This window comes from Haliaeetus leucocephalus, unplaced genomic scaffold (genome assembly GCF_000737465.1).
Source record: "Haliaeetus leucocephalus isolate CR32 unplaced genomic scaffold, Haliaeetus_leucocephalus-4.0 Scaffold184, whole genome shotgun sequence".
NCBI classification, from domain to species: Eukaryota; Metazoa; Chordata; class Aves; order Accipitriformes; family Accipitridae; genus Haliaeetus; species Haliaeetus leucocephalus.
The window spans coordinates 14,017,713-14,038,796 of record NW_010972620.1 but is presented as its reverse complement, the minus strand read 5'-3'; the positions used below and the strand labels follow the sequence as shown (position 1 = coordinate 14,038,796).

At 39.0% G+C, this 21,084-nt stretch overlaps 1 protein-coding gene across 2 annotated transcripts in view; it reads left to right on the top strand.

Moving 5' to 3' along the window:
• The window catches only part of PCGF5 (polycomb group ring finger 5), a 30,668-nt gene extending 27,532 nt beyond the window's left edge, over positions 1-3,136 (top strand). For both annotated transcript variants that reach the window (XM_010564945.1, XM_010564944.1), the window contains one exon: positions 481-3,136. In XM_010564945.1, the coding sequence (XP_010563247.1) occupies positions 481-528 (48 nt within the window). In that variant the 3' untranslated portion in view covers positions 529-3,136. The remainder of the gene's footprint in view (positions 1-480) is intronic.
• Positions 3,137-21,084: the final 17,948 nt, after the last annotated feature.

Genomic DNA, 21,084 nt, shown 5'->3' with positions numbered 1-21,084 from the left:
TAACTAGTGCTGACTACTAGTATAGCTATGGAACCTCTGTATATATAAAAACCAAAGTACATCAACTGTAAATAGACTTTGGTTTAGAAAGTATAAAATTTCAAGATTGCTTTTTCTAAAACACAGCAACAGAGAAATAAGAGGAATTGTTTGAGCACTCCAAGTATCGATGTTGTAAAACATAAATCATGAAATATATAAAAGCAGATACAGGAATTTTATATTAATGACAAATAACTACAACTAACTGACTTAGAGATTAAATATAGATTTGAAGTACAGGTATGGATTTAACTGTTGAAATATATAAAGTTATTTCACAGAAATAAAACTGATTGTCATATACATGTGTCTTAGGGATAAGTTCTGGCTATTCTTAAGGCAATCTTTAATTGCATTTTCTTTGTATTTTTTATGAATTATGTCTTCATGTTTTCTTGTCTGTTTTTGTTGTTGTTTTTCTCTTGCCTTTGTTTTTAGTCTTACCCTATGGTACTTCAGTATCGACCTAGAATTGACTTCGGTTAGACCAAAGGGCCAGATCCCACTGAGATGAATCCTGCACTATTTGTTTACCCATCGACAGATTGCACAATGAATGGATGTGCCTGGATTAGGGGGACACAACCAGATTTTCAGCATGCAAATAAGGACATTGTCTTTCTTAAAATTGTCAGTTGCATCTCTGTTGTTTCGATTAGAGCAAGCCAAGTGCCATTCTGCTACTGAAATGTGCATAAGATATTCGTGTATCTTACGAGTGTGCTGCAAATCATAGCCAAAATCATGAAGTGTACAGTCAAGATTCAAAAACTATGGGATAATTTTGCTTGCGTGTTAGAAAATTTTTCTGGTCCCAATATTGATTACACTAGCAAAATGGCAGAGTGCTCATTCCATGTGGTGTTGCAGTTTCACACACTTACTATTTTACTGAATATTGTTGTTTAAATCATAGAGTACTGTACAAATAACTAAGGATTATACCTTGAAAATATTTTGTATAGAAAATATATTTAGAAAAGTGGTGATAGGGCCACTACCTTTTTCTTGATAAGCTTCTCATGGGTCCAGGTATAGCTCACTCATGAGTGTGCAACAGTCCTTTTGCAGTGAATGAAGATTAATTACCCTTAACAAGAGATGTAGAACATGGTAATTCAAAACAGTAATTTTAAATCTTCTAAATAGATTCTGCTAATATTGCTTAAAAGCATCGCAGCCTTTGTGATTGCACTTTTCTATGGTTTCCCTGAAGATTGGAATTTGGGATACTAGCTATTTTTGGAAAATGGCTTCTGGTCAGATTACATTTCTTCTAATAAAGTTTCCATAAAAATGAAGTTAAAAATAATGTAAATGTCTATGGAACAAATAAATTTCGCTATAAGATTACAAACAAGGCAAAATTCTACATAATTACTGCCTTTCTTAGTAAGCATTTCCTTTTAAGATTGGTTGGAGGTATATAATATGTTAAGAAAAAAGTAATACGTAGCTTTAATTACATTATATATCTCTTGTGACTATCTGGAGTTTAGAATTCATTACAGAAATTTTCATTAGTTAAAGTCACATCATAAAACTATTTCCATAAAATTAGAGGTAATGCAATACTGAAGATAAGCAGTCTGACCAAAATAATTGTTCAGGTCTTTTTTTTTTCCTAAGACCTGGTAGTGCTGGATAAAAAGTGATTGTTGCCTTAGGTATTGCAAGCGTAATGGTTCTAGTATAGAATGTTTATTAGGGTTTCTGGTAATGTTGCAGGGAGCCTAGTAATGCATATGTTTTCTGTAGTCTTCCATTGTCCTTGTTCTGCTTAAAAGTCGGTTGAGTTTTTCACTTCAAATTCTGTAGAGATACTTACAGTTCAGTACCTTTATGTAATTTCTACTTAATACATGCCTGCTAGTATTGTAGATAACTTTACTTTCTTATGCTTTTTGCATACAGCAAAAAGGAACCAAATCAATTCTTCAGAAGCTACTATAGAGTGAACTAATCATTCTTAGATAAGACAAAGTGAAAATTCTATCTTGGGATTAAGCGTAAAAGATAGATGCAAGGCTGTAACTCCTTTGTAAATTTATGTTCATGTACATTAGTGTGTTTCTGTAGGAGAAATAAGCATGTTGTGGATTAAATCTGGCCCCTTTAATGTTAGTAGGAGTTCTAACACTGATGACTTGAGGAATCCATATATAGTTGGGTTGAATTCTACCATTGCACTCCAAAGCCCATATGACATGCAGAAATAAAGATGCTGTCGGTAGCAGTCTGTTTAGGAAACCTGCCATTGCAGGTCCAGGTTGCACATATTGTGCAGATGCCAGTGAACCTGGGGAAGCAAAATGTTTAGGAAGCTGCTGCTCCTGTCTGCAGGCATAGTGTGCTGACTGATCTAGGCAGTGGTTTGCCCACACTGTAGATGGGAAGGGGTGCACATGCTGGCTGCAGGAAGCGGTCGTCTTTTTGCCCACCCAGTCTATGATGTGCTACTTGACAGAAACAAGAAGATACTCCTTGTAGGGAGGGCCCTTCTCCTCTGCAGAGTCTCTAGGGAAAGATAGAGTCTTTGTGTATATGGAGGTCCTCCTCATGGAGCAGTTTGAAAGAGCACAGCATGCATTCTAATTGCAAATCATTCTTCTCTTTAGTATATACAGTCATTTTGTACAGTAGGAATAGGGTATTATTTGTAAATATTTACATGCACATACAAATGACACCTTACAGTTTTTATATATTTCACGTGTTTTTATACCAGAATTTTCACTGTAGATTAACTTGACATAAACCACCTGTTTCAGTTTATCACAAAACTAATGGTACTACACTTCAGCATAATTTCTGCTTGGTTCAGGGGACAATTTTTTTCTCAACAGTTGTGCTTGCTGTTTTGGCAAATTTGAACAGATTTGTTTTAAAAGGAAAAGAGCACATTATTTTAAATCCATTTAAAGTTATCTTACACAGAAGTTTGCATCCATGTAACAGGAACGCTGAAACAGGACTACTTTGTATTGGCTTCTGAATGGCAACTAATAGAAGATTTGACTGTTTGTTGTGGTTTAACCCCAGCCGGCAGCTCAGCCCCACACAGCTGCTCGCTCACTCCCCCCCTGGTGGGATGGGGGAGAGAATCAGAAGGGTAAAAGTGAGAAAACTTGTGGGTTGAGGTAAAGACAGTTTAGTAAGTAAAGCAAAAGCCGTGCACGCAAGCAAAGCAAAACAAGGAACTCATTCACTATTTCCCATGGACAGGCAGGTGTTCAGCCATCTCCAGGAAAGCAGGGCTCCATCACGTGTAACAGCTACTTGGGGAGACAAATGCCATCACTCCCAATGTCCCCCATTCCTTCTTCCCCCAGCTTTATATGCTGAGCATGGTGTCATACGGTCTGGAATATCCCTGTGGTCAGTTGGGGTCAGCTGTCCTGGCTGTGTCCCCTCCCAACTTCTTGTCCCCCCCGGCCTCCTCGCTGGTGGGGTGGGGTGAGAAGCAGAAAAGGCCTGGACTCTGTGTAAGCACTGCTCAGCAGTAACAAAAACATCCCTGAATTTCCAACGCTGTTGTCAGCACAAATCCAAGACATAGCCCTGTGCTAGCTACTATGAAGAAAATTAACTCTACCCCAGCCAAACCCAGCACACTGTTTAATGACTTTCTGTATTCACACTTCAGAGAACCACGAATCCTCTTGTTCAGAATTGGACATTGGTTTAATTCATGGTATTTTCTTGATGCAACTTAAAGCTAGATTACAGAAGGCAAATCTTCATTTTAAGCATGGAAAATACTGACAGATATGATTTAATGTTCCCAGCTGAGAATCATGGCATTAAATGCATATGATCTACCTACTCTTTATGCATTTCTGATTCGATGGCACGGTGCCCGAGTGCTGTTGTAGTTTAATAGTTTTTGTAGCAGCGAAGTGCCAGTGAATTACATATCTTAACTGGGCAGCTTGTATGACACAGGCATTGCCTTCTTCACAGGAAATATCTCTCCTGTATAGTACGTATGTGCCATGTGTCTACAGATATGCATATTTAATTCATTTGTGCCAATTAAGAATATCTGAACAGCATAAGAATATGAGAATGTGTGTACAGATTCCTGTGTGCCAAAGATAGGGTAAAGTGAAATGAGTACTTAAGCATTCCATTAAAACTGCACCATATGCCATCCTAGAGCAGATGACTGTATACAGTCACACTTTCTGAGCATTTCCATGACAAAGTGTCACCACTGCATGTTTGTAAAGAAAAGGAATATAAAATGAGTGTTGCTGCCACTGTATTTCTATGGCTTTCCTGTATCAGGAGTACCAAGCTGTGCAGGAATAAGACCTAAAAAATTCCATACTACTACCTAACCTTCCTGTCTCTTATTTAGCACGTTTGGTGGGGGCTTTTTTTCCCCTAAAAGTGAAAAGCTTCAATCTGCTTTTAACTCTGGGGTAACTCATTAATGAGAATCACAAGCAACTTTTTGCTGAGCATAGCTGTATGCTGCATCCCTCTAGTAACAAACTGTGTAGCTGGAATTTACAAACAAGATCCTATAATATCTCAAACAATATGGAATTGGATGATTAATGAAGAAATGTATCTTCCATTATGCATTACTACACTGCTCACAGCTAAGGGCCTAGTCCTATAAACATATTTTTATTGGGGTGAAATACCAAATAAGATTGCTACAGTAATTAAGTGACTCATCACTATAGTAGGTACTGTTCACATGAAAGCTTCTGGGATTTGGGTCCTAGGAGTATGCAATGCTCTAAGTATATTGTGCATACTCAGCTAGCTTGCAGTTATTATGCAAAACAAATTTATAAAAAGTATTATTTTGAAAACGTTACATAAAGCAAAGTGCCTGATTATTAATACAGAATACCTTTTAAGCCCTTTATTTGCATTTGGCAGGGTAGTATTTGCTTCTGTATTTTATCTATGGTCTTAATATTTTCAGCAAGAATATTTCATAAACATGCTGTATTGAGAAAATTTCTTTCATGGGAAGCAAGCAGAAAAAGAAATGTGTTCTGTTAGATAATTGAAAATTGAAAAAAACTATCTCAGAAACTATATGAAAAGAATTGCTTTTATATTGAAATTATTTCATTTTCTGCATGAGGAACCCTTGAATTTGGGATCTTGGTCTTTTTTTCTCCGTAGGTTCCAACAAATTGACCTGACTTTTCTTTCTGCAGTTATCAAAACCAGTTCCAGTATATCTACAGGAGAAAAGAGATTGATCACATTGCCCTTAGATATAAGCTGGGCTCTTGTTCTCTGCTGCAGACAAAGTAATGGTCCAGAGTTCCATCTCATCTCTCCCATGTGTAATTGTTACACGTGACTTTCTGAGAGAAGTAAACAATTTTTCCTTCTCTGCTGTTTTCTAAAATAACACAATAGGCCAGGGTTTAGTCCTTTAATTGAACCAATCACTGAGTTGTACTGTTCCCTTTGTGGCTTTTTAAATTTTCGTATCACTGAAGACACCAAGAGGCACTCACTCCCCAGGAAAAATACTCTTGGGAGGACTTGCGACAAAAGGAATAACATCCAGCTCAGCCAGATACTATGTCTGGTAGAAATACTAGAGAACAGACAGTTGCTCAAAGCCAGTCTTAAGTCTCAAAATAAACAGATTGAGCCCTGTTTATAGAGGGGCTACATAAAATACTGGTCAATTACATGGACTGATCAAACTCATTTTTATCCTGGAAAAGACCAAAGGCAGTTAAGACTTACATGCCTATCCACAACAAATATGTCAACAGAGACGCTTAATCAAGGGCTTGGTCCAGTTTTTTCACTTAACCTAGACAGGTTGAAGGCATCTGTTTGCTTCCATCAAAAATGCATATAGCATGCAGGATATTTCCGTCTCATTTTACTTCATGCTATGTTATTTTATTGTTTATCTCAGTTAAAATGTCTATTCAGGCACCCTCTGTCCTGTAATTAATTCTAGGTTCTTACACATCTTTTGCCCATTCCCATACCCCACCCCATTTCGTGCCCAACAAGTAGAAACATTGAGGAGTTATGGCACATGAGGAATCTGCTCATAGGTTTCATTCGTCAGGCAGCTTTCATGGATTTCAGCAAAGTTTTCACAGTTCTGAATTTTGAATCCCTTATAGCCTGTTTGAACAAGGTAATGCTTCCACAAGGTGTTCAGCTAAAGACACTTGTTTGAGGAAGGATGGCAGTCTACTGGAGTGTGTTCCAGGATGAATTCTGAGACACATAGGGGTTGATTCACCCTAAATGAAATGTGTAAAGCTTCCAACTGCTCATTTACCACTAGTTTTATCACATATGGGTGGTCTGGCCTTCAGACCTCAGCTGAAACATCCTTCTGTAGGAATGTCCTCCAAAAGATGATCTTATAATGGTAATCTATTTTTCTTCACAAGCAGATCTACCTGTTGAATTTTTTTTTTAAACTACTGTCTACACTGTCTGTAGATCAGATTAAAACATCAGATTCCAGAACAGGAGATTGATTAATTAATGAATTCCTGACAGATTCTTCCATCCCAGGTGTATGCCATAATTCTTCGTCTGAATTCAGGCAGCTTGCTACTACAGTTGAGTAAGGACGTTGTTCCATTCTCTAGTAAGCAGTTTAGATCCATACAGTTCTGGAGTGTGGCAGCGAGACAGAGGAGCTCTACAGACAAGTGGAAATGTCCAGGCTGCCTTTTGTACTTGCAGAAAGAGACCCAGTTCTGTAGGCTCGGGATGGAGGAGACATTCTGGCATGAAAGGTGTCTACAAGTGGAAGTTTTTGTCCTTACATTAATTTTAACCAAAGAGAGGCATTAGTTTGACTTTGCATGTTTATCTGAACCATTAGGCGCACTTTTCTTTGAAGTAACTTTTATGTGTATTTTTAGCAAATGCTTCTGACAAGGTTAATAATGTGACAGTTGGCAGGATGAGGTGAACAGAAGTAGTTACTGTGCATTTTCCTTTTTCCTTATGATAGTGAGTGGAAAGCAAAGTATGAGTTGAGAGTAGGTTGCTATACAATATACAAAATTGCTGCAACAGTAAAACGTTTGTGCTGCTAGTTAACATACTGAGGTTTGTATTACAAATGAAGTTGTAATAAAGATGTTTATTATCAAAGTGCAAGGCACATATTTTATGATGCTATTCTACTCCTAAATTCTGTTTTGTATTATATTGAGTAAGTAGACATTGTTGCTGTTTTCTCATGAATTTTGATGCGGTAAAATGAAAGATGCTCCCTTTTTACTGAAAAATACCATATACTAATTGATTTAAAATTACTCTTTGTTGTCAGATATTTAGTTTGTTCATAAAAAAAAGTTTTTTTAAATAAACTATTTTTATGGATAATCTGATTGCCTAGTAGTTTTAAGGGACCTATTTAATACCAAAGGTAAAGCCACCCAGAAACTGCCTTGGAATAAGGCATTGACACTTTTCTGGAGCGCAGTGGTCGAGAGTTACACCTGGAATCAGTCAAGCAGAACTTAACTGGTGGTAGCTGTCTGTGTCACCAAGCTAAAGGGTTAGGCACACCCAGCAGTTTCCAAAACAAAATAGAAAAGGAAAAGAACAACAGGAGTAGCATAAAGGTTGAGTTAACAGACCTAGAGTAGCTCTTTGAGTCATAGCTCATGTTCCCAGTGAAAAGCACAAAGGCTTGCATTACTGATGTGTCTGCTATACCTGGCCTGTGAACTAATAAAAAACTTCAGCGTGCTGTCAATCCTGTAAACCTTCCAAAGCACAAAATATTCACCAAGCTACTTTGGGGTTTTCTAGTTGTAGTTCAGTGATATTTTGGAGGGTCAAAAGGACAAACTTGGAGGATAATGAGAAGATATTAGGTATGTTTTACAGATTTTTATAGATATTTTTTTAGCAAAAGGCAGTGCTATCCTTGACATGAGACCATTGATTAGCAAGAAGTCAACTATTTTACTTGTGCAGTATAAAACAGAAAGAACAAAGAAATCCAAATATCTTGATTTCCTTTTCCAGGATAGTGATTAACTAAACTGGAAAGTACTAAGACGATTTAATTATTTAGCTGACTGAAACATTTCATTCTAAAAACTTACTGATCCTATTTTTTTTCCTCAAATACAAGCTTCTTAGAATAAACATGAAGCAATGCATCATTTTTTCCCTTACTGCAGACTTAACTATCGAAAAGAAAATATTTTGTGTTTTTTAAAATTAATGCAAAGCCTGAATTGTCGGATGTTCCAGGCTACTGAATAGATGATATAGAGTTACTCTCAATGGATTTTTTTTGGGATGGGGGCCTAAGTGTCCTTATATAAGCTGTGATCCAAGTTATGATAAGAAAGGAGCCTATGGTGAGCAGTAATAATGTTCTAATGCTTCCTTGCATTTGATCCGTAGTTACCAGTTTTTAATATAACAGCCCTCACAGTACTTAGGAGCTCATAGAACATATTGTGACATTATGTTGCTAATTTGTTTTAAAATAGAAAATGTTTTAAGCTTTTTGTCAAAAGTGATAACATCATATTACAAATAAACCTTTTTGTGGTTGTAAAATTTAGCTTATAAATCATTCAAATTGAAGTGAAAAAAACACAGGTCATTGTTAATGACAGTCTATCCTACTATTAAGAATATATGTATTTTTGTAAAGGAAAAGCACTTGTAGATATTTAATCAGTCCGATATCTATCTATGTTAATGTTTTGGAAAAAAAAAGAAAACAAAATGCTGCTTAGAGGATCACTTACATATTTTTATTCTTTTTGCTCAAATGCATTTTCTGTTGATTTATGGAATGTTTATTCTGTGTGAAGCTGTATAGTTAGTACAGCTGGGCTAAATGCATTTCTTACCTTAATCAATTGTATCTGACTATGATAATACATTTTCTGTCTGATCAGAAATCTGATTGCAAAACATAGACTGGTGGTGCTGTTTTTCATCTTTGATATTAGCTTCATCCTGCCTTATAACATTTCTACTTCATAATAATTCCAAAAAATACTAATAATTTTTTTGTGATGTTTTTGTTTTAATGGATGTTTAATGGATGTTTTAGGGTATGTTTAGTTATTCAGTTGTATCTTATACCTAATGTTTATACCTATAAACATTTATATGTTTATATGTGTTTATACCTATAAACATTTTTACAAAATGGTGACAAAGGTTTACGTGCAGTATTTAAAAAACATTTTCCCAGATGAAAAAGTATGCCAGATATTAGTCAAGTTTAATGCTTACTTTCCTCCAAAGGAAAGTACTGCTGGGTACGTGCATAGAACATGATTATATCACTAAAGTTTCTGAGCATTTGTACAAGTAGTATTTTTTAAATTCAGAATAACTCATTTCTTGTAATATTTTGTGGCTATTTGAAACCTCAGTCTTAACTGTATTTTGATTCAACATAGTGGATTAACACAGTTTCAGGAAAAAAGACAAACAGTAAAGCAAAGAATTCTATTGAAGTACAACAAAGAGTGGCAACCACATTTATTTGTAAAATCTATTTACTTATTTCAGTGGGATTCTACAGGGGTATACTCTGTGGGCCTGATGCTGAGTTAAGCTCTTCAGCTTGACCTCAGTGGAACTACTTTCTTTAATTATCCTTGTAGCTACAACTTGAAATGACCCAGAGTTCCCACTTCCTCACTGAATTTCCTTTCATAGGTGGCTACTACTGTTTAAATTTAATCTTATTGTATTAACCTTCCCATAAGTAAGTAAGTTTTGCAACACAGAGTGTGTACACTAGCAGTGGAGTTCAGTGATATAAACTCAGCTGAGTAAATACTTGCATAATTGTCAAACTGGGGGAAAATTTCACTCAGACTACGAACACTAGTAATGGCACTGTCTCGTTAACGCGCATGCTTCACAAAGATCTGCAAGTGATTGGGTTTTGATGTGGTTTATTGTTTGAATATTGTTTGTTTTATTTTTTGTTAAGAACTAATTTCAGTATGAATTAGTTGGGGGTTAACATCTCAGGGTCCACAAAGTAGCTTTTTAAAAGCTTAAATCCATTTGAGCTATGAGTGCAATACCAGTATTGCAGTCTTGTAGCTTTTGAAGAACCAGTATGTTGTGTTGCGAAGTATTTAAAAAAGCACTGTAAATTTCACCCCGTTCTACCAAAGGAATGGGGTTTTTTTTAATATGTGCTAAAATCCTTAGAAGCTGAGCGTGGCCCTGGAAGAAAATGAGACACCTCTAACTGAGTTAGCACTAGTGAGTAATTAGGTAAGGGAAGTGTTGGTACTAGAGGGAGGTTGGCAAAACCCCATGGTCCTGCCTCTTGGTGTGTAGAGTGAAGCGTGCGCGTTCAAAGCTGCATCTACATATGTAAGCAAGATTTATTTTAGAACAACGGCTCATGCAAACCCTGTAAATGGACCTTTTAGAATCTTGTGTATAAATATATCTGATATGTAATGATATTTCTAATTATGTAACTACCTGTATGGCTCAGTACTGGTGATGTTAAATTGAATGCTTCATGCTAATGTCAACAATGTTCACAGCACCTTTATAATGGCTGATAACAAATGACAATTTGGTCTGACCTGTATGCTGCAAGATGCCTCTAGCCCAGTTGGATTAATTTTATGAAAAATCTAGATGAGCAAGAAGTATAACTAATCTGCTTACTAGCACTGAATTGCTCCTTTCTCAAAGCAATAAATATATTCATGTTGTAACATCTGTTGTGCAGCCTACAATACGAGTTGTTTTGTTGCATTGTTTCTATATAATTTATTTTGTGCAATAAAAAAATCTCTGGTTTTATCTGACTTCTCTCTAGTTTGTAGTAATATTTGAATTAAAACATTTACTAGCTCTATATCTTAATCATGCAAGCGTGCTATCAACCCACAAAAATGCAGAGTAGAAAATGGAATGCAGTAGTATTTTGCCTTACAGAAAAATCAGAAGCTATTTATGTGGCCTAATTCTGTTCTCATTAATGTCATAGAGAGTGCTACCATTAATTTTATGGGTGCACAGCCTGCCTAACACTAAAGTTGACTGGATTTGGCACCCCATTTGTAAAATACAACCAGGTGGGTTACACAGTGTGACGGTGTGTCTGAGGCTTTTTTTAAAAAGTACATTTCACTGCTTAACAGTCCCATAGAGCTTCTGCCACAGGTTTTATTAAACCTAGTTTCATTGCTTTTTATAATATCAGATTTAGTTTTTCCTTTTTGTTCTCTCCCTTTTTTATGTTTTCCTGAGTTAATATGGTTTCAGTAGTATTTATTTGTCTGTGCACTTGCCTTCTAATTACCATTTATTATGTTGTTAGGGTTTTTTAACTCTAAGGTAACATAAAATAAACGTGCATGCAAATTGGAAGCTAGAGGATATCCTTATAAATGAGCCCTTGGTGTGAACTAACAGTCTTCATACTATATACTGAGTTACTGCAAAGAAAAACAATGAAGGGAGAGCTGTTACCAAGAAAACTCACACCTTTTATCTGAGATGCTACTGTGAAACCTGCAATACCACCACATGAGATCTGAGATGTGGTTTGGATTTGTAAATGATAAAAAGGATTGCTGATTTAACTAAAATGATGTGAGACAAATAGCATTTTGCATCCTTTTGTAAAATCCTTCCAGATGTTAGCAGAAGAAGATAATAATTGCTTGTGAACACAAAATGTGAAGGTATATATAGCATATTGCCATACGTACACATGATTAAGTGAAACACATTTTCCATGGGATTTGTTAGTAACGTTGCAGTTTGCTGACACACAGGCAAAGAGCAGTTGTGGCACCGTCGGTTGCTGTGTAACCTGTGCAACAGAAGCAGTGCAGCCTCACTGGCTTTCTTTGAACCTTTTTCATGTTGAATATTTGACCTCCAGATTTGTCAAAGATCATAGACTAACACTTTCCCTTCTTCTAAAAGTGTTCTTGAGACTTAGGGTCACTCAGTGGAAAAAACCCAAACTTTACATAATGCTTCTACACAATGCTACTACATTCTTTATGAAGCAGAAGTTTAATTGTATTTAATTGCAAAATTCTGCTCGTAAGTAGGGAGCAGTGTTTCCTCAAGGAAGATTGCCATTAAAAGTATTGGTGATTAAAATAATTTAAAGAATTACTTTGTTTCAGGTAGCTAAAAAGAGAATCATTGTGGGGAAAAACCACGCATAGCACTAGTAATAAATGCCTGATCAGTCACAAACCCGGATTATGTTTTATTGAAGGAGGAAGGTAGGTGGTATACAAACAGCTATTTACATCAGGGGCACAGCATACGAATTTCCCTTTTAGAACTGTGAATCAAGTTGCTTTCTATCCTGATTATTTTTTTCTCTTTTATTCTAGAGGAGAATATGCTATGTAACATCATTATAGGCAAGAGAAATGTTTTTCAAAAGAAAAGTGATTTAGTAATCTAGTTTTCATTAAAGAAACAGAAATTTGCTGGCAGTATGTAATATGAGCACCTCGTTCCAGTGGCAGACTTCCAACATCTTCATTTGGAAAGAAGACTGCTGCATTCATAATTCATAAAAGCATTGGCATCTATCCCATTAAACTAACACAGGAAGAGAAAACATTCTTATATTCAGAAACACTCTGTCCATCTTTTCTAAACTATTTATAGGTGAAGTTCTGTCCTTTCCTGCAGTACACAAATAACTACAGTAAGTGCATTTATAGATATGGAAAATAATTACAATAATGAACCTATTCTTAAGAAAAGCTGTGCTTAATACAGGTTTTGGAGACACTTTAAATTCCTTGGATTTAATGTCTTCCTTTGGTGATTGCAGATGCACAACATGTATGTGTCAGTGCCCCTGCAGACTTCCAGTCCTGCTGCCAGTAGCCTCTACTGGCAGATTTTAATGTCCTAGTACATCTGTGGAACTGGCAGAGCTTGTTACTAGCCAATATTCTTCCTGCAATTTTCCTGTCCATGTCTTTCTCAAAGCAGTATGATTCTGTCTTGGCTACTTTCTAAAAGGTGTTTTTATTCCCCTGCTCCTCCCTATAAACTACTAAAAGTGATGCAGACGTAAAGAGACTACTCTCTACGCTCATCTTGTCCTTGGCCTGCACCCGACATCAAGATTTCTGAAGACCTTAAAAAGTGGGCTCAGGAAGTTCGCTGCTGCTCCTGTGCTTTGCTGGTTTATGATGTTGAATTTGTAAACCACCTTATTACTCATTAAGAACTCCCAGCAGAAAAATGGCTTTGAACAGCAGATCTAATGGTCTCTTCTGAGACAGATAATGCATGACTCATGTTAAGAAATAAATTATTTACTTGTGATATAAAGGGGCTACTTGCCTAATTCCACAGGAGTCACAAAATGCATCACAGTAACTTGAATCTGGTTCGTGTGAAGAATTTGACCATCGTGAGCCTTGACGTAAAAGAATTTTACCATTGCAAAAAATGGCACTTATTCTAGTGTACATCTAAGAAGTGCTAGTGCAGCTGAAAATAATGGATTTCCTACTATTTATCATAAAACCTACTATATAGCACTGTGTATAGACTACATCTTAGATTTTACTCTGCATATATTAAATAGTTCCATAGATTTTCTATGGTACAGCATCCAGAATTGGCTACCTGGACAGCATTCATTGTTTCATTTTCTCTAAGTTCTGGAATGCATTTGAATCCATTAAAAAGGAAAGGGAAAGGGATGTACTCCCAACGGGTACCCCTTGGAAGCAAACAGCATCCAGAATAGCACCTGCACGTCTAGATGTATTCTTTCTTCATCTCCAGTGTTGATTGCACTCTAATGTTAAACAGCAATTTCACGGACTTCTTCTAGACCCTTTCTCTTTCTGCAAATGTTTAGCTCAGATTGTTGTTCTCTGGTAACAAAAATCCCTGGAACAAGAGGGAAAAAAAGGCATGGATCTGTACTGGTAAACAGTTCTGTAACTTGCAGCAGTCAACCTACCCCTCTTTTCATGTTCTGCTGATTGCCAGAATCTTTCTTCTTAGAGTGAAAAGGTGCTTCCAGAGTACCTTATAAATAAATGAAAGAACATTGCTACTCTGCTTGAGGTAAGCAATATGTAAATTGTTTTTCAGTTTTTGAATAATTGCTATTTTGAAGAGCTCTCTGGCTAATACTTTGAGAGGATGAATGTGCGTGTTCAGAGCATTACCCATCTAATTTGACTTTTTTTTATTTATTCACAGACATATAAAATCAAAAATGTTTAGTCACTGTGACAGGCTAGTGGAAATTTGTGTTAATACAAGAATAAATAAATAAATAATGCTATAGCTTACTTAGACAAGTTATACTGTGAAGAATAAAATCTGCACTGTTCCTGTTTTCAACCACAGGCTGCTATCATTTAATTTTCTATACTTGCTATGAAAACCACAAGGAATTATGCTGCACCATGATAACAGCATGAAACCAAAGACATGTTGTGTAGATGCTTGATCCTATAAAAAGGTGTGTGCTTAAAGAGTATTCATGTGTGTAACGTGCAACGTGTACATAGGCTTTTAGTGATGCTGTTGTGGAAATATGAATTGGCCTACTGGTAGCATGTTCTCCATTTGTTTTACTGATTTTATCTAAAATAAGAAAATCACCTGGAAAATAGATGCCTACCATGTCAAAGGAATCCCAAGTGCTTTGTAGGTTATGTATTTAAAACATACACATGCAGGAGTGACTTTGCCATGGCAACGTGGCCATAGGTGAAAGTAGAATAGAGCAACTTAGCACAAGAAAGTAATTCAGCTGCAACTGCAAGATAAATTTTCAATGTAACAGTAATGTGAAATCAGAATTCACACCTAAATCTATTCAGGTCTGTCCCCTGGCTTTGGAGAAAACTGCCCAGAAAAACCCTTTCAGTGACTGCACATGGTGAGCTGCTTACTATCTGCATTCAGCCTCGAAACACTCTTTTTTCTGCCTGCAGCTCCTGGCCAAGACCTATTCTATGGCAAGCAAATTCTCAGGACCAAAAAAAATTCTTTCATCAGGAAACACGGAGTAAAATGCTTCATGATTATGAGCCTTAATATAGGCTCATTTCCCAACGTGGGGAAACTACAATAATCACTGCTTAAAGAAGCTGAAGAGAAGCTAAATTTTTTTAAGTTCCTCTGTATTGGGTTTGTGTGGCAAGGTTTTGTTGGGGGGGGGGGTCACAGGGGTGGCTTTTGTGAGAAGCTGCTAGAAGCTTGCCCTGTGTCCAACAGAGCCAATGCCAGCTGGCTCTGAGACGGACCCGCCACTGGCCAAGGCCAAGCCCATCAGCGATGGTGGTAGTGCCTCTGGGATAACATGTTTAAGGAGGAAAAAAAGTTGCTGGGACAGACAGAAATGGCAGCCAGAAAGAGGAGTGAGAACATGCAAGAGAAACAACCCTTCAGACCCCCAGGTCAGTGCAGAAGGAGGGGGAGGAGACGCTCCAGGTGCCGGAGCAGAGATTCCCCTGCAGCCCGTGGGGAAGCCCATGGTGAGGCAGGCTGTCCCCCTGCAGCCCAGGGAGGGCCACAGTGGAGCAGATCTCCACCTGCAGCCCAGGGAGGACACCACGCCGGAGCAGGTGGGTTCCCAAAGGAGGCTGTGACCCCGTGGGAAGCCCGCGCTGGAGCAGGTTCCTGGCAGGACCTGTGGATCTGTGGAGAGAGGAGCCCACATTGGAGCAGGTTTTCTGGCAGGACTTGTGACCCCGTGGGGGACCCACGCTGGAGCAGTGTGCTCCTGAAGGACTGCACGCTGTGGAAGGGACCCATGCTGGAGCAGTTTGTGAAGAACTGCAGCCTGTGGGAAGGAACCACGTTGGAGAAGTTTGTGGAGGACTGTCTTCCATGGGAAGGACCCCATGCTGGAGCAGGGGAAGAGTGTGAGGAGTCCTGCCCCTGAGGAGGATGAAGTGGCAGAAAATAACATGTGATGAACTGACCGTAACCCCATTCCCTGTCCCCCTGCACCGCTGGGGGGGGGGTTGGTAGAGAATCCGGGAGTGAAGTTGTGCCTGGGAAGAAGGGAGGGGTGGGGGGAAGGTGTTTTAAGATTTGGTTTTATTTCTCATTACCCTGCTCTGGTTGATTGGTAATAAATTGAGTTAATTTTCCCCAAGCTGAGTCTGTTTTGCCCATGACAGTAATTGGTGAGTGATCTCTCCCTGTCTTTATCTTGACCCATGAGCCCTTTGTTATATTTTCTCTCCCCTGTCCAGCTGAGGAGGGGGAAGTGATAGAATGGCGTTGGTGGGCACCTGGCCTCCAGCCAGGGTCAACCCACCACATCCTCATAATATCTGCTCAATTTTGAGAAGGGGATGGATGTGGTAGGAGAGACTACTTGTCTTTCCAAGGAAGAGGGCTGTGTATTAATTTTCTTTATTCTGGTGTCATTTACTGCTAGTCACAGGAGGAGACTGCCTAAAACCAAAATTGAATAGCCTGTAAGAAATTCAGTCTTCAGCTCTCGTAGTTCTCAGCTCTCTCAATTGCACAACAGCAGGTGTGGCCAAGAATTTCCAAAGATGTAGCATCACAGATAGCACCATGTGGAGGAAATTGCTCAGCATGCCAACAGAAGGGAACACCAGGCAGCCACCCTACAGAGCAGCAATGAGGCAACCAGTTGAGTACAAGTACCATAGCTGCATTGGTGCAGCTCTGTTCAAGCTATTAGCAGCTCTGCACAATGAGTGTGGAAGCTGGCAGCAGATAGGCAGTGGCTGTGAGTTTTGAGCCCAGGTGCAAGCTCAGTTCATTGCTAGCCAGGCTACCTTTACACCATGCTTCATTGTATACAAGGTGTTTGCCCATGGGGTATATATGAAAAACTGCATTTCAAAGTGTATTACGTTTCACCAGTAAATGCATTTTTAATATCACTTATCTTCTTAACTGCTGCCAAGCCATGCCTCAAGTTAAAAGAGCTGACCAGCAGGTATGACTATGTTTCCTAAAGGTCCTCACATTTTACTACTAGGAAGCTCAGACTTAGTTCCAGCTACAGTTTGCAGTCCAACACTAAGAGTTATTAAAGAACTTGGAAAACAGTAGAAGGGCATCCTACAGCCTTACCATAGAATTACAGGCAGAAAAAAAGTGTCCCAGCTATGGCAGAAGATAGGAGGCTTCTTGGTGTGGCCATCAGCCTGAGACTGAGGCTGTGAAACCCAGTGCAAGACTCAGTCTGTGGATTCACAGGTTTCTGGCTGCTAAATACTTTGGGAGCACAGGTCATGGGAAAGGAAAGCCACCTGCTGTGAAGCAGCTATATTGTCTGGTCTGCTTTTGTTTGCCCACAAGCAACCACTGGAATAAGAATATTTATTTAGGAGTGGTAGTGGTGGAAAATAATGTGGTAATGAATGCACAGTTGTGAATATAAATAAAACATTTCTGTGAGAAAGAAGCACTAGATAGTGCTTCATACTATTAATAGCTTCTAAGAAAAGATACCATGTCCCAAGAGCGAAAGCATAGTGGGTTGTAGCCTGCTGCTAAGAGAACTTATCTAAATGTAGTCCACAGAGAGGCTGACCATTGTTTCCATTTACTGTGAGTCAAATGTGTTTTCTTCCACTTCAGTACAGGATCAATTATACACATCTCTAAAAGCCTACAGGTGCAAGCACCTCTAATGCAACAGACCACAAGGCACATAAGCATTTCTAATTTGAGGAGCTGAAGCTGAACTGAATCTGTATCTCTTCATGCATCAGTAATATTTTGAAAAGGAGGAGAAATCCAGCTTTGGTGAGTGACGACCCGTGAAGGTTGCATTGAGAGTGCTCAGAATGTCATAGATCTCTTCCAAGCAGCACTTTAGATGCTCCAGTTGTGATTCTACAAAATTCATAACGAGAAGCAGCAAGATTTTCCCTGACTTCCATGAATACATGAGCAAGCCCACAATACCCAGATGCTGAAGGGATTCTGAGTAACAATGAGGAGCAGCAACACAGCACAGAGCTGATTGCTATCAGCAGAGCAATATGAATGTATGGAAGGCCTAGGTTCCAGAGCAGGACATAGGGATAACAGAAGCATCCGTCCCAAGGAATGGGAGCAAAAGTTCCTCTCTGGCTCTCCAGAATCATGTGGATCAAGGCTTGTTTAGCTTTCACCCACACCCAGTAATTTTGTCAAGTGTGGAATGCATATGGAAAGTTTGTGCTTTGCATTCAAAGAAAAACTACTTTTTGACAATTTCCCAAAAGCCCCAGGCTTTTTTTTTTTTTTTTTAAATTTAATGGTAAAACCTAATACTGGAAGGCCAGAAAGCAAAGCTCCTCCCTTAGCACTGAGACACCTTCAGTGGCATGGAGAGACTGCAAATTTGACAGCAGCCAAGGAAGAGGGGGTCTGTGATTGTAAAGTGTCTTATTAAATAGAAAAATCTACACAAGATTTAAAAAATAACTCACTGAATTGTACATCAAAGTAGAAGCCAAGGAAAGCAGAATTTGAAAAAAAAAAAAAAAGGAGCTTGTTAATGTTTTTATAGATGTTCTCCATGTTCATTAATATCTGGCCTTTTTCCAGTACAAAGACAATAGTTGAGCCCTAAGCTGTTAGCATAGAATTTACTGCTGTTAATGATCAGTCCAGAACAGCTGCTCCCTGGGTTCAGATATGTCCAAGTCAGGATTCTGAACTGTACATAATACCTTTACACTGGTTAGGCAAAAACTGAGCTTAAATGCAGGAGACAGCTGCTGTAGATCAGCTGTGATAGCTGGGGAGGAGGTGTAGAGAGTTATCTTAAGATTTGGAAACTCCCTCTGCGTGCAGTCTGTCATCAGCCCTGACCTTTAGGAGCCTGGTATTAATTAAATAGAGTGACTCCATAGCCAGGCAGGATGACACACCAAACACCACTTTGCAGCTCTAGCTCTCTTATGTGGTAAAGATTTCTAAAAACATACTTAACCTCCAGGATCTATTATTGTCAACAGGTAATGCAGCTGGAGCTGGGCTCTTCTGATAGCATTTATGCTAGGTAGTTTTGTAGAAAAACTAAGGTAAATTGACCTGATACTCTGCTGCCCTGCAATAAGCAGAAGAAAGAGTTATTTATATTCAGGAGCCGTTGGTAATAATGTGCTGGACCTCTATGTTTTAAGTTCATTATACAGGATACATGTCACAGATATTTATTTAAATCACAGAAGGGTTTTGCTCACCATCTTTTGTTACCAATTCAGTTCAAGCAGCCAATGGGCTTGTGAAGCCATGAGCTTTTGCTGTTGATTTTAGCAGCAAAGGTGACTATTCTGTTTGCTCTTAGCACCAGAAGTCCCATCCAAGAAGCCACCTGCATTGTGTTACCAGTTTCCATCCTTTCAGGTTGGATCTCCTATCAATCAAATCAGGTGCTGACTTATCAGGTCTCTCAGAAGACTTTCCTCTGTTTGTCATTAAAACATCTTTGTCCTTTTAACAGCAGCAGCTCTGCCTGATATTACAATGGTTAATTTCTCTGCAACCCGCTCTCCTGTGCGGGTGTGTCAGCAGGATGGAAATTGCTGCTAAACCAGCAGTCACATGTATGTGCAGTTGCGAAGGTCTGAATTCAAAGCTCTCTTAGCCCTCAACTGCTCCTTCCTTATTAGCACAACACCAAAGCACGGGTCATCCTCCCTGGGTAGGCCCTACTCTGGAAAATTCCCATCCCACCGGTGTGGGGTGGCATGAACCCACAGGGGGTTTCCCAGGGCAGCCGCAGCATCCCCCAGCTGGCCTCTGCCCTGACTCACAGGGCAAGTTGATTTGCTCCCCTCTGCCTTTCAGCTCAGAAGACGCCCAGGAGATAAACCCCTGGGAGATGGGCTAATTTTGTCTCTTAAATGGTGACACCTGTAACATAAATAGTGCCCTGCAGTGCCTAGGGTAGTAAGACCTCTGATGCTGCAGAGACAGGAGAGCTGTTCTAGGCATGTGAGTAGATCTAGTCCACAAGTGCCCTGGCTAGCTGTACTTGGTTAAGAACACATTATTTTGGTTTTATCCTGGTAAATAGATAGTAGGTAGATGGATAAGTTTCTCCTTTCATTCTCTTTCCCGCTATCATCACTCACAGTGTTTTCCCCTTGGTTTTAGCTGCGTATCATAGGCTTACAATCAATGGCCCCAGTTCCTTCACACCTCTCTTACATTACGCTCTACATACTGCAAGGATGGATGTTCTGCATTGGCATTGCATTTCCAAGTCACTTCATGATGTTCGTTTCACCCACGAAATTCCCTTCTCCATAACTGAGTGTTTTTTCTTCTTTTTTTTTCCCTGTGCCTCCTGCCTCTGTGATCTGCTTCAGTTGTTAACAACCTTTCTTGATATTATGCTTGAGATCAACTGTAATTTTTCTTTTTTTCTTGAACATTAAATTTAAACCTTCCTTTTTCTGTCTTCTTCCAAACTTTATCTAAGGCCAGTTAATGCACTCACTAAATCCTGCTTAAGGGTGCCAATGCCCCTTCTACCCAAGTGTGACTCCCAAGGAAATTCAAACTGGGGCCAGCTTCTGTGCTGCCTTTGCCAACACATTAGGATCAGGGAGATTGCATGTGGCAAGAATCTGGACAAGGTAGGACCCATCTGGAGGAGAACCTAATTCTAAGCTTTCTCAGTTTAAGTCTGGACTTGCTCCATGAACACCATGTTCACGTAAAGCAGACTAGATTAGATCCCAAGATCCTTTTTGTGGTATATGCAATATTGAACCTCGTTTTTCTTATTGCAAGCAGAAGAGATGTAAAAAGATTGTTGTATATTTTCCTCCTGTGATTAATGCTGTTGTGCGTTACTTGCCACAGGCTGCAGGTTTGCAAAACCAGACCCTACTCAAGAAGTTTTGAGGGTGTCCCCAGTGGCATCCATACGTTACCTGAAGTAACGCAGCTACAGGATTTCCACAGGATCTCCAGGTAAGTCTTTGCTCCCTTTCCAGTGTGGACCTCCTCCTGGGATGGAACAAGGCAGTGAGACTAGTTTCTCTGTCCTACTGGGCCAGTTTCAGAACCGCACTAGTTAGTGCTGTACACAGG